At 39.5% G+C, this 13,554-nt stretch overlaps 1 protein-coding gene across 2 annotated transcripts in view; it reads left to right on the top strand.

Annotated features, from left to right (window-relative positions):
• Positions 1 to 13,014, top strand: part of AP3B1 (adaptor related protein complex 3 subunit beta 1) — a 196,901-nt gene extending 183,887 nt beyond the window's left edge. For both annotated transcript variants that reach the window (XM_072992677.2, XM_020804063.3), the window contains one exon: positions 12,005 to 13,014. In XM_072992677.2, the coding sequence (XP_072848778.1) occupies positions 12,005 to 12,039 (35 nt within the window). In that variant the 3' untranslated portion in view covers positions 12,040 to 13,014. The remainder of the gene's footprint in view (positions 1 to 12,004) is intronic.
• Positions 13,015 to 13,554: the final 540 nt, after the last annotated feature.

Below are 13,554 nucleotides of genomic sequence, written 5' to 3'. Positions count from 1 at the left end.
AAGATAAAGTGCTAAATAGGTTGATCACTTATTTGTAGTAAAAATTAAAAGGTTTATGTTGCTTAATCCTTCAAGTAGAATACCTTTCATGTTTGTAAAACATTTTTATCTCTGACTTCTAAATCATGATGGCTTGTTGCTGCCGAACAAGCATTTCAGACTTTCATACTCAGTTTTGCATATTGAAATGTGTACAGTACTTGCTTCTCCTAGCTGGAAGGTAAACAGTTGTAAATTCTTAATTTCCTTAATTGCCTTTTAAAAAACATTGATATACTAAAAATTAAAAGAAGGCAGTGTTTTTAATGATGAAAAAAAAACCTCAGGACAACACAACAGTTTGTTAAAAACATTGCATGTTCAGAGTTCTTAAGTAGGAAAAAAAAAGTGGAAACATGAAGCCCAGGCTGGAGATGCTAAGATTGTACATGTGGCTCTTTTTGTTGTGTTGGGTTCCATTTCTGGCAGTGTCCTGGGATTCTGTAGCTTGCCTAAGGCAATACGGGCTGGCTCTTCTCCCAGGAGACACAGCAGGGAATCAAACTCCCAAATGGTGTCTCCACAGCCAGGTGCCCAGCTCCACGAGCTATCTAAGCCATTTATGTCACTGGAAACAGACATTTGATGTACAGAAATTTGGAAGAATCCATACTCTTTACTATAATTGTCCTGAAGTCCTAAATAGATTGTAGAACAGACACAGTGGTATTTTTAGGCTAACAAAAAACAAAACAAAACAAAAACCCCTACTTGATATTCTGGCAGATCTGATTTTGCCAGTACAATTTGGGGATGAGGTAGGGAAGTTTCTCTGGTGGTTAGAGGTGTTATTTTTTTGAGCACAGGTGAAGAAAAATAGAATGAAAACAGCTGTGCAAGGAACTTGAAGGGGCAAATCTAAGCAGCTTCCTGCCCTCACACATTAAGACTGCAGGAGAAACTTGGATTGGAAACCCCATGTCTCCTTTTAACATGCCATTCCATTGCAAATGTAGCTCTTATGTTCCAGCAGACAGTTGAATCACTTTGAGAATCCTGCAAGATCACATTGTATTGGTTTGTGTTAGGTTTACAGAAGCTATATGTGCATGAACATACTGTATTTTTATATTATTATATGTACAGTATATATATATGTGTGTATATATTATGGTATTTTCCCCTGGTGTTTGGAACTAGAAGACTAATTTGCATCAAATGTCTTGCATATATTCAGTGTGCAACTTCATTACATATTTGTCAACTTCAGGCTAATTATTTTTGTACAGCTAGGGCTGGGCACTGCATTTTGCAATTGTCTTTCTTACTAATAGGATTTCTGTCTGCTTCATCAGGCAGTAATTGAAGGCTTCATGTACAAAGTAGGAAAAAAGTTTTAGTGGGAATAGACCACCACTTCTGGTAAGTAACAGATCAGAAAAGAGGAGAATATTGAACTTAGAACAGGAAATCTAGAAATAAGACTACAAAAAGAGAAAGTGTTTCTAGTAGTGGTAGAAGTAACTATTATGAATATTCAGTTGCAAATAATCTTCTGTTTATTAATAAGGTATTACCAGCTCCTTTCTTTCAAGAATATTAATTATGTTCTGAATGATTGTTACAAAAGATTAGAATTTGGGAGCAACTTGTAATTATTTGGGGGCTAAATCTAATTGTTAGGCCTATCTACAGTTGTTCCCTGAACCAAGGGGGCTTGAAATAATGGGATTCATCAAGTCCCATTCATTCACCAAATTTACTTTGCTTCAAAGTAACCATTAGATTTAGACCTTAATTTACATTGTAAATTAGACTGGAATACTTGTAATTATTTTAAAAATGGTTTTGTCATGCTATGTTTATGTAGAATACTAGATTAAAAACAAAAAGGAAAAATCCATATCTTACTTGATACTGGCCAAAATCCTTTTGTTCAGTTATTCCTGCAGAACGCAAAAGGCATGATTTGCAATGGCTTCTTGCTGGCAATTCATGGTTGCTCACTTGGAATCAATCCACTGGATGGACAAGTGCCTTAAAATCTAAGTGAGGATTTATTAATCACCAGTGAGAAATCACTGCAAGTTAATGTCATTTGCTTTCCACAGGTTTAACTGTGCAGCAGGATTTTGGCCAATGGTTTGTTGGAGAGACAAAGGTGGTTAAAGAGATTGGAACAAAAGGGTGATGTATTTATCTAATTTAACTTTTTATTTGCATTGGCCACAATCTTGTTCTGCAGTTTCACCTGCATAAGGAAAAATTATATCAACAACAGCAGATTGCGCTGATTAAAGATCTCTTTTTTAAATTTTGGTATGTGCAGTGCCCACACACCATGAGATGAAGTTGTGTGTATCCCAAAACTGAAGAAGGTAGTCTTTAATCAGTGGTAGATATCATCATTCTTGTTGTGTAGATGGCTGTTATAGCTAGGACAGTTACAAAAATACAACATCTGCATTGTCAAACTCATAACTATGTAAAAAAATTTTTATCATAATTGAAATAGAATATACAGTGGGGTCTTGACTTGAGAACTTAATCCGTATTGGAAGGCGGTTCTCAAGTCAAAAAGTTCTAAGGTCAAATCTGCATTTCCCATAAGAATGCATTGAAAACCATCTGATCCGTATCTGCTCTTTTCCGTCCATAGAAACTAATGGAAAGCTGCTATTCTGCCTTCGACCACTAGAGGGGCATATTTTGTTTCTTTTTTTCTTAGGTCAAGAAAAGTTCAGGGAAGGCAGGGAAAATACAGTCCAGGCAGTACAGTACCAGGCAGTCTGAAGACTGTCTCCCAATCCACTCTGTAAACGCTGGGAGGAGTGAGGAAGCAGACAGGCACCCTTTTCACTGGCCAACAGTTAACTGAAAGTTCAAATGTTGCACTTTCCCTGCCTCCCACGTGGTTTTTTCAGTTCTTAACTCAAATCTAAGTATGTAAGTCAAGTCAATATTTTCCTATGAGAGTGGTTCTTAAGTCAAAATGTTCTTAACTCAAGCCGTTCTTAAGTCAAGACCCCACTGTATTAAAATTAATATTTCAACTCTCTTTTTGAAGTAAAAACCTGATTTTATGTAACAAAGGAAAGAGTGATATATGAACACTATTTTTGAATTATCAGCACTGACTTTATATTGTACAGGTCACTAATTTATCTCTCGTACACACAAACATGCATTGGCAAACTAGGAAATTACAGTGGTGCCTCGCTTAACGAGCGCACCGTATAACGATGAAATCGCATAGCAATCCGTTTTTTCGGATCGCTAATGCGATCGCTCAACGTTTTTTTAATGGGGAAAAATTCGCTTTGCGAAGACCGGTAAGCGTTTCGCTTACCGATCTTCGCAAAACGAACCTCGCCGATCGGCCGCCGGAAGCCGGGAAATGGCCCAAAATGGCCGCGCGCAGCGTTTTCGCGCCCTCATTAAGCGAGGCGAGGGCGCGAAAATGGCTGCCGGCCATCCTGAAGCATCGCTGAACGGTGAGTATTTGGCCCATTTGGAATGCATTAAACGATGTTTAATGCGTTCCAATGGAAATCGCTGCCCCGTTCAGCGATGCTTCAGCATAGCGAAGGTTAATCCGGAACGGATTAACCTCGCTATGCGAGGCACCACTGTATAATGTTGCTGTCTATGATATTTTAAAAGTTGTCAAAGCAGCAGAAGTTCTTTGTGAAATATATTAAAAATATAAAATACAAACTGTAATGAATAACTAGACACAGGACATAAAACAAAAATAAAATAAAGATGAAAGCACTGTGGGATATAAAGCCCACATAAAACCAGCAGCAACAAAGAAGTCCTATGATCTTAAAATGTTAAAAACAGTTTTAAAAGTGGCTGAGAGAATAAAAAGGCTCTTGCCGTCCCCTCCGGAGATGGGACACAACCACTTTGAAAAAAAACTTTCCCAGCTGCCTCCACTCATTTGCCACCCACCTGGAAGAAAGCTTGAGATGAAGACTTTGGAATCTATGGAAATAGATATAAGAAGAGAAGGCCCTTCAAATAAAGTGTTGAAGGATTAAAAGTATAAAACCAGCACTATGAATTGAGCCCAGATACAGAGTAGAAGCCAGTGTAAATAGCAAAGTATTGACATAGTATGGTCATATTACCCAATTCTAGGGAGGAGTTCAGCTGCACTGTTTTGGACCAACTGTAACACATTGCAATAATCTAATGGGGAGAAAGGCAGTTGCAATACTCTTGCTGCCTAGGTAAGGTTGTAGTTGGTGTTTCAGCCTAAACAGTTAGTGGGCCCCTCAAACTCTAAAGGCCGGCGGTACCTGTAGTGACAACGAAGCTTGAAGAACTAGCATCAAACAGCAGACGGTTCAGGGTAGTACAGCCCTTGCAGAACTGACTGAATATCACATAGATGAATCATGCACAACTACACAGATGAATCAGCCATTGGTGTTTTTTGCCTGGTCTTAATTAGGCCTCAGTTTATTGACTGTCATCTAGTACTATTACACAGCCCAGGCAATGGTTCAAGAGTATTTTAGATATTCCACTATTATAAATCACTTAGTATTTACCATTTATGGAGCATTTTTAGATTAGGAAGGATTAAGCTAACAATGAAAAAATTGTATAGAGTTTTGTTTAGTCAAGTCGTGTCCGACTCTTCGTGACCCCGTGGACCAGAGCACGCCAGGCTCTCCTGTCTTCCACTGCCTCCCGAAGTTGTGTCAAATTCATGTTGGTTGCTTCGATGACACTGTCCAACCATCTCATCCTCTGTCGTCCCCTTCTCCTCTTGCCGTCACACTTTCCTAACATCAAGGTCTTTTCCAAGGAGTCTTCTCTTCTCATGAGATGGCCAAAGTACTGGAGCCTCCGCTTCAGGATCTGTCCTTCCAGTGAGCACTCAGGGTTGATTTCCTTTAGAATGGATAGGTTTGTTCTTCTTGCAGTCCAGGGGACTCTCAAGAGCCTCCTCCAGCACCACAATTCAAAAGCATCAATTCTTCGGCGGTCCCCCTTGACAGATTGCACCCCTTCACAGATTGCTGCCTTGTCGTGGCAAAGGGGCTTGAGTAACTCAGAGAAGCTATGGGCTATGCTGTGCAGGGACATCCAAGCTGGACAGGTCATAGTGGAGAGTTCCGACTAAACGCAATCCACCTGGAGTAGGAATTGGCAATGCCACTCCAGTATCTTTGCCAAGAATGCCCCATGATCAGAAACAAAAGCTATGTTTATATAGGATTCAAATTTGACAAAAGAGTATTTCCTCAGGGTTCTGTAGTGAAAGCAAGGATTTTAAGATGAAGCAAGAGTCACAAGCTGAAATCTTGTAGCTTAGTATAGTAAGTTGCAACTAGTGTAGGCCCACTTAATCAGTGGGGATTTGAAGAGTAACTCCTAAAAGTTCCATCAATTCAAGGGCCTACTCTAATTGTGTTTTACTATGCTAAGCAACAGTTTTTTAATCCATCCTCTTTCCTCCCACTACAGTGGTGCCCCGCAAGATGATATTAATGCGTTCCATTGAAATCGCTGTCTTGTGAAGCCATCGTTTTACGAAAAGCATTTCCCCATTGGAATGCATTGAAATCCGTTTAATGCGTTCTAATGGGGAAAATAGCCGTCGTCTTGCGAAAATCGCCCATAGGGAAGCCATTTTGCGAAGCGCCGATCAGCTGTTAAAATCGCTGTCTTGCGAAGCATCGGTCCCGAAAACACCCGTTTTGTGAAGCCCTGATCGAGCTGTCAAAATCGTTATCTTGTGAAGCATCCATCGGTCCCGACAAAAACTGTCTTGCGAAGCACGGACCGAAACATCGTCCAGCAAAAATCACCCATAGGAAAGACTGTTTTGCGAAGCGCTATAGCAATCACAAAAACTCATCGTCATGGGGATTCGTTGTTTTGCAAGGTCATCGTCTAGCAGGGCACTACTGTATTTATAATTTTCTAATCCTCTTTAATGCATATATATCATAGTTACTGACATTATTTCATACTTGCCACAGAAATACATTAAAAATATTTCTTAGCATAGTCAGCGAATGCTAAATTTGATCATATTTATGTGTTTAAACTTGGTTCTACTTTAATCAGAAATAAAAGAGCAGATAGGCTGCCAGTTTTTGTTATAAATTTGGACAGATTGAAATTCCAAAACCTAACTAGCTGGAGTCCTGCTTCTTGCGGGTTTTTTCACTCCAATCAAGCGCTAGTGCAAGTTTTCCTGGATGTAAAATGTTGGAGAGGTACAGTAAGTAAATGAGTAAACATGGGAAGGTTTGTGCTTCTCTGAGTCAAGTGCACTTTTATACAGTGGTGCCCCACATGACGACGATAATCCGTTCCGGGAAAATCGCTGTTAAGCGAAATCATCATCATGCGAAAAGCCTTTCCCCGTTGGAATGCATTGAAACCCGTTTAATGTGTTCTAAAGGGGAAAATACCTCGTCATCCAGCAAAGATCGCCCATAGGGAAGCCATTTTGCGAGTGCCGATTAGCTGTTAAAATGGCTGCCCTGCAAAGCATGGGTCCGGAAAACACAGGGCAGCCATTTTAGGAAGCGGACGATCGTCGGAAAAAATCGTCGTCTTGCGAATAAACGGTCCGCGAAGCACGGACAAATTGTCGTCAAACGGAATTCCCCCATAGGAATGACTGTTTTGCGAATCACTATAGCGATCGCAAAAAGTCATCATTATACAGTTTCGTCGTACAGCAGGGTCGTCTAGCAAGGTACCACTGTATTTAAATAATAATGATAATTAGAGCCTTCCTCCACCTGTTTGATGTGCAGTTGGACTATTTATTCCAGTTTCAAATTTAGTTTGCCGTCCCATTTAAGGAGTCTGTTGCTTGTTTCCTGACAGATTATGTCTTGGAATGTTGTTTGCTATTCACTACACACCTGCTATGCTACAGTCTGCTATACTACAGTTTTAAATTTTAGTTAAAAGATATTTATTTCCTACAGTCCATGATGGTTTGTCATCACACTTTCTTTCTGTTTTAAACAGGTTTTTCTTTAACAGGGTGGAATCACATAACACTCCGCTAGTCGTCTGATTTTACTAAGTGCTTCTAATTCTGGTTCTCCTTAGACACAAAAGGAACATTACCGTATTTTTTGCACCATAAGACGCACTTTTCCTCTCAAAACAAGTGGGGGGAGAAGTGTATGCGTCTTATGGAGCAAATACTGTCCCCTCCACGCCACCATCGCTGGCTTCCGAGGCCTCCGGAGGCCTCAGCAGGCCCCGTGGGGGCCTCCCCCAGGCACCATCGCTGGCTTCCGAGGCCTCCGGAGGCCTCCCCCCGGCACCATCGCTGGCTTCCGAGGCCTCCGGAGGCCTCAGCAGGCCCCGTGGGGGCTTCCCCCCGGCACCATCGCTGGCTTCCGAGGCCTCCGGAGGCCTCAGCAGGCCCCATGGGGGCCTCCCCCAGGCCCCATCGCTGGCTTCCGAGGCCTCCGGAGGCCTCAGCAGGCCCCGTGGGGGTCCCCCACCACCACCATCGCTGGCTTCTGAGGACCTCCAGGAGGCTTTCCACTGGTAAGGTGCTGCTTTTTACTTTTTTAAAAAATGTTCTGGGTGGGTTTTGTAGGGTAGATTTGGGCTGGGGGGTATGTTTCTATGTTGCTTTGTGTTTTGGTAATTTTTTTTTGCAGTCTCAGCATGGGACTTGCTCTGTTTATTTATTTTTACTTTATTTTTTGGTATTTAAATATTAGTTGCTGCTTTTTACTTTTAAAAAATGTTCTGGGTGGGTTTTGGAGGGTAGATTTGGGCTGGGGGGTATGTTTCTATGTTGCTTTGTGTTTTGGTACTTTTTTTGAAGTCCCAGCATGGGACTTGCTCTGTTTATTTATTTTTACTTTGTTTTTTGGTATTTAAAAATTAGTTGCTGCTTTTTACTTTTTAAAAATGTTCTGGGTGGGTTTTGGAGGGTAGGTTTGGGCTGGGGGGGTATGTTTCTATGTTGCTTTGTGGTTTGGTACTTTTTTTGCAGTCCCAGCATGGGACTTGCTCTGTTTATTTATTTTTACTTTATTTTTTGGTATTTAAAAATTAGTTGCTGCTTTTAACTTTTTAAAAATGTTCTGGGTGGGTTTTGGAGGGTAGATTTGGGCTGGGGGGTATGTTTCTATGTTGCTTTGTGTTTTGGTACTTTTTTTGCAGTCCCAGCATGGGACTTGCTCTGTTTATTTATTTTTACTTTATTTTTTGGTATTTAAAAATTAGTTGCTGCTTTTAACTTTTTAAAAATGTTCTGGGTGGGTTTTGGAGGGTAGATTTGAGCTGGGGGGTATGTTTCTATGTTGCTTTGTGTTTTGGTACTTTTTTTGCAGTCCCAGCATGGGACTTGCTCTGTTTATTTATTTTTACTTTATTTTTTGGTATTTAAAAATTAGTTGCTGCTTTTAACTTTTTAAAAATGTTCTGGGTGGGTTTTGGAGGGTAGATTTGGGCTGGGGGGTATGTTTCTATGTTGCTTTGTGTTTTGGTACTTTTTTTGCAGTCCCAGCATGGGACTTGCTCTGTTTATTTATTTTTACTTTATTTTTTGGTATTTAAAAATTAGTTGCTGCTTTTTACTTTTTAAAAATGTTCTGGGTGGGTTTTGGAGGGTAGATTTGAGCTGGGGGGTATGTTTCTATGTTGCTTTGTGTTTTGGTACTTTTTTTGCAGTCCCAGCATGGGACTTGCTCTGTTTATTTATTTTTATTTTATTTTAATTTTCAGTATTTAAAAATTAAGTGCGTCTTAACGTCCGGTGCGTCTTATGGAGCGAAAAATACGGTAATTCCTGCAGTTTGTGAAGGTAGAAGTTGGTAGAAAACAGACTTTACTGAGGGCTTAGTTTAGTTAGCAACAGCATCTTCTTTTCAAAAAGTGGTTAATTCACATGTTTATTCATAATAGTTTATTCATAATAGTACATTATCACCAATCTCAAATGCAATTATAGAGGTATGAGAAGGGAAGTCTGGGAATTCACTTCTGTTATTCAGTGTACCCTGTTGTACAACTTTTTATAACACTCAGTCCAAGTAGAGAATGCACTTGGTTACCTCTAAACATCTCTGAAGAAGAGGTAGAGGAAAATATATGACCTATCATGTATAAGTAAAGGATGTACCTAAGATTGACTCAAGAATTTCTCTATAAAAATGTCTTTCAGGTTTGGTACTAATGCCAACAAAGGCTTCTACCATTTCTGTCTATCCTGAGCCACCCACCTTTTTGATCTAGATAAATGGTTTATCTAATGGTTTAGCGGTTCGAAAGCATGCAAATGCAAGTAGATAAATAGGGACCATCTCGGTGGGAAGGTAACAGCGTTCCGTGTCTAAGTCGCACTGGCCATGTGAACACGGAAGATTGTCTTCGGACAAAATGCTGGCTCAATGGCTTGGAAACAGGGATGAGCACCCCCCCTAGAGTCGAACACGACTGGACAAAAATTGTCAAGGGGAACCTTTACCTTTACCTAATGGTTTAGAAATTAGAGAGGTAAAACACTCTGTTGCTGCAGGGGTTTTCTTAATACTTCCAGCTCTAAATGTGAAGTGCAGCTGTGGACACAGCTGCAAGGGAGGAAACATTCATGGCTGCAACTCTGATCAAGACATTTTATATCTTTTGTGCAAGCTATGTCCCAGGCCTTACCTACATGGTGGCATTGTCCTCAGGTGCCCTTTTTAAAGAAGAAGGTGTTTCAAGAAAGGAAAGAATAACCAGTCGAATGATTCCACTCTCTCAAGCATTGGGCTTTCTGCCCTTATACATGGAGAGTAATACAGCCCGGTGTCATAAAGTCCTAATCAGTGTTGCTGCTGCTGTTTTCCTATACTATAGCAATCTCCTAGGAAGAGGCAGGTGATCTTTTCTTTGATATTTGGAAGGCTAGGGTTTAGTCTTTCATTAATGGAAAAGGTAATTGCCAGCCAAGAACAAGGCAAATAATAGCAAACAAAAGTTTTTTAACTGGGTCTCAATTTACTCAATTGCACCCTTCTTCCCTTCAGTTAATCTTTGAACAGGTACAGTACTAGGATGAGGCAATGAGGTCTATAAAAGAAGTATTCTCTAATGGTTGTGGTCATATTATATTTTGACTGGTAAATTACTGGAGAAACAGGGGGAAAGGTTCCTGATTTTTTATTTTAACACAATTGCTGTTATTACGAATTACTTAGTTTTCTGGAAAACTCAGCTATTTGTTTCAAACAGTTTTCCTTGGCTAATTGCTTGAGTGACACACAGTGGCACTTGGTCAGAATTTATCCCGATCACACCTTTGGGCTCTGTTTACTTTTATAATAACATTGACTTTATATCATTTGCAATTTTGACTAGAACAAGACTAAAATGAGCCTTGGGGCTGTGAAAAAACCACGGGAGCTCCAGCTCCGGGGGTTTTGTGGTGGGAATTCAGGCATAATCTCCTTCTGTAGTCCCAAGACACAAGTGCTAAATAAATAAAGAGACTAATAAGACTATTGTTTGCTTAATTATTACCCTTTCCAAACTGGCGGGCAAAACAGATTTAGCATTTTGGTAAAAACACTAATCAGGACTACTGGTATTTCCTTGAAGCATTTGATAGGGATTTACTTTATTGTTGTATGTTAAAATCGAAAATTGTCTGCTCAAAAAAAAAGAAAAAGAAAAAAAAAGAAATATATTGATCTGTGAAGAGTGACATTTAAGAATGACTTCTGTTTCTTAAATCAGTGTAATATGTTACAAGAGTTTGAAGTTGATATGCTTAATTTTTTTAAAAAGAAATTACTTTTCATTTAAAGAGAATCTGCTTCCTGCTGAAGAGGCTAATATTTTAATTAAGTCTAGAGTGAAGCTTTTTGAGTATCTGCTGATAAACTCCCTCTTTTATGTTGATGGTAATTAAACAGATCCCTAAGGAGCCCAGAGGCACTGTGCAAGGCCCATGCTAATTGTCAGACATGAGACACTGACCAGTTGGTTTGCTCTTGAATAGCTGATGGCGTGCTGTCAGCACAGCAGTTTTATTTTTATGTATTGTGAGCTGTTGTCAGGGCTAACTGGGTCCTATTGTGGCTTAAGATGTTGCGCAAATTGAGGCAGATGGCTCTGATTCAGACACGTGTCATTCAGAAAGAGGAGAGGGAATTGGCCCAGTAAAGTGGGGTCACCGAGGTCGCAGACCTGCTCTACACTTGTTAGTGTTTTCAAAAGCCCATGTGCAGCAACTTTGTTGTGTTCTGGGTTCTTCGTCTTTCTTTTTTCATCATGTGGGGGTAGCATGCTTTGTGCAATGTAGAACAGTAGGCTGGTCCCATCTTTTTCCTTTCTGTCGCTGGGGCCTGGCTGTGCATGCAGAATGAATTAACAGGATTGACAGAAGTTCATTGTCCCTAAAATGGCTTTTCAGTCAACTGCAGTGCTTAAAAGACTAGTTTTGCTTTTAATTCCATGTAATGAGTAGGTTTTTCTGTGTCTTGGAATTTAGTAACAGAGGATTAGATCTCTAAGTTTCCTTTCATTGTTACAAGTATCGTTAATATTCAGTCATTAAAAATCAAAGGTATGTTAATTTAGAGCATTTGTCTCTTTAAGATATGAGGGTTATGGGAGTGGGGTAGCCTTTCCAGTGGAGCTACATATTGCTGCCTTTATAAATAGGTGTGCCAATAAAACTTTAGTTCTTTAATTATAGAATTGCCTTATCATAAAAACTTCTAATCCTAAATCATATGTATTCCCTTGGAAACTCTGTTCCCAGCAAAGTTTACAATTTTGTTCTGTCTAAATGTGAATCTTAATTAAAATCTTCTGAAGAGAACATTTCAACTTTATTTTTAATTATATTTAGATTGTGGCATTCCTCTTAATTGTATTCTAGTGTGTTAATGCTTTGCAAGTCATGAATACACTAGTATTTGCTTTTTTTGCGAAGTTTTTCTATTACAGTGATGTTTGATATAAACATAGCACTTCTTTTGCTTTTGTATAAAGGGTGTTCACAGATTGTGTTTTCATTTTGTAGGTTTGCAGCTAAAACTGTGCATAGTGGGTCACTGATGCTAGTCACAGTGGAGCTGGAGGAAGGATCTACAGCGCAACTCATCATAAACACTGAGAAAACTGTGATTGGCTCTATTCTGCTGCGGGAGCTGAAGCCTGTCCTGTCCCAGGGGTAACCTGCTTACATCTGGACTTCAGAATCTGGCACACAACAAAAGTGTCTGGCATCCACTACTGCTGCCTTTCATTTATAATAATAGCCTTTCCATCTGGCAGTGGGGGAAGAATATACTCTTGACATTCTTGTCTCATGTTTTAGAATGCTATAGTGTACATCTATCACACAAGCAATTGCTTTGCATCTTTCCCCCTGCTTCCTAACCAAAGAAACACGTATTTTATTGTCAGAAAAATTCTTAAATTTTATTCTTAAATGATGAGTGGAACCAGTTTAAGTTCCTGTACTGATTCTTTTTTTCTGCTTTTATCACATTCCTGTTTTGTTTCCTTTGCATGAAAACAGAAAAAACTGAGGAGTAAAGTACTAGGAGGGGGAAATGGCTGAACTACAACAGTAAAATAAAATATGAGGAAATCATTAGGGGGAAAAATCCATGCAATTTCATGAAGTTGAGGGCTCTACATGGAGGGAAGCCATTCTAGAGGTATAAAATTCCACAGTGTTTCTTGCCCAGCAACTATCTCTTTCTGTAGAGCATTTATTTGTATCTCTTTGTTCATTGCAGCTGCCATTATCTCAATTTTTTTAAAAAACAGATTCTTAATAAAGTGATGTATGTGATAAATTGGCGTTTTCTGTAGTTAAGAGAGACCCCCCGCCTTTTTTTAAAGTATCTCTTTAAACATAGTATTATTTGAGGATTTCAATGTTTTACAGTATTTGTACCATGAAGTTTATTTTGCGGAAGGTAAAATATTGCCAAGAATCATTTATTACACTGGCCTTCAAATGATGTATTTTTGAAAGAAACTCAGATGCTGTTGCAATAAATTTCATTAACAAGCTTCCTACATCTTAATTCTAGTTCTTGGAGCACTAGCCCTACCCATTGTCTAAATTTGATTTAGCAGATGAAAATCCTGGCTTTTTGTTGAATTTGGTTTTCTCTATGCAGTTTAAAAATGGGGAAAGTATCCATTCTGTCCAGTGTACGAAGTCATTGATTGCTCAGCCACATAACCTGTCCTCCAAGACTCCAGCTTGATACCAAAGCTTCCTTATAGTATGCAAGAAGTTGAAGCTGAGAACAGGTGTAAACAGGTTTTATTTGGGGTGTTCTCCCAATACTGTAGCAGATTCTGGGGCCAAGGGAGAAATTCTGTTTACAGAAACTACTAGTGATTGAAGGAATTATTTGGATTGTTCCACTGCTTTATTGCAGTCAGTACCTTCCAGTCAATAGGCAGTTTCATCCATTATCAGTACAAGACTAGAAATGAAATTGGTGTGTAAGCTCTCAAGTTTAATATCATCTGCAGCCGGCAGGGGAGGAGAAGATTCTGGTCACTGGAGCCCTAAAGAACATGTACAGTGTGTTTATTAAGAGAAAA

This window comes from Pogona vitticeps, chromosome 2 (genome assembly GCF_051106095.1).
Source record: "Pogona vitticeps strain Pit_001003342236 chromosome 2, PviZW2.1, whole genome shotgun sequence".
Classification (NCBI taxonomy): domain Eukaryota; kingdom Metazoa; phylum Chordata; class Lepidosauria; order Squamata; family Agamidae; genus Pogona; species Pogona vitticeps.
Note: the sequence above shows the minus strand (reverse complement) of the source record. Positions and strands in the feature narration are given on the sequence as shown.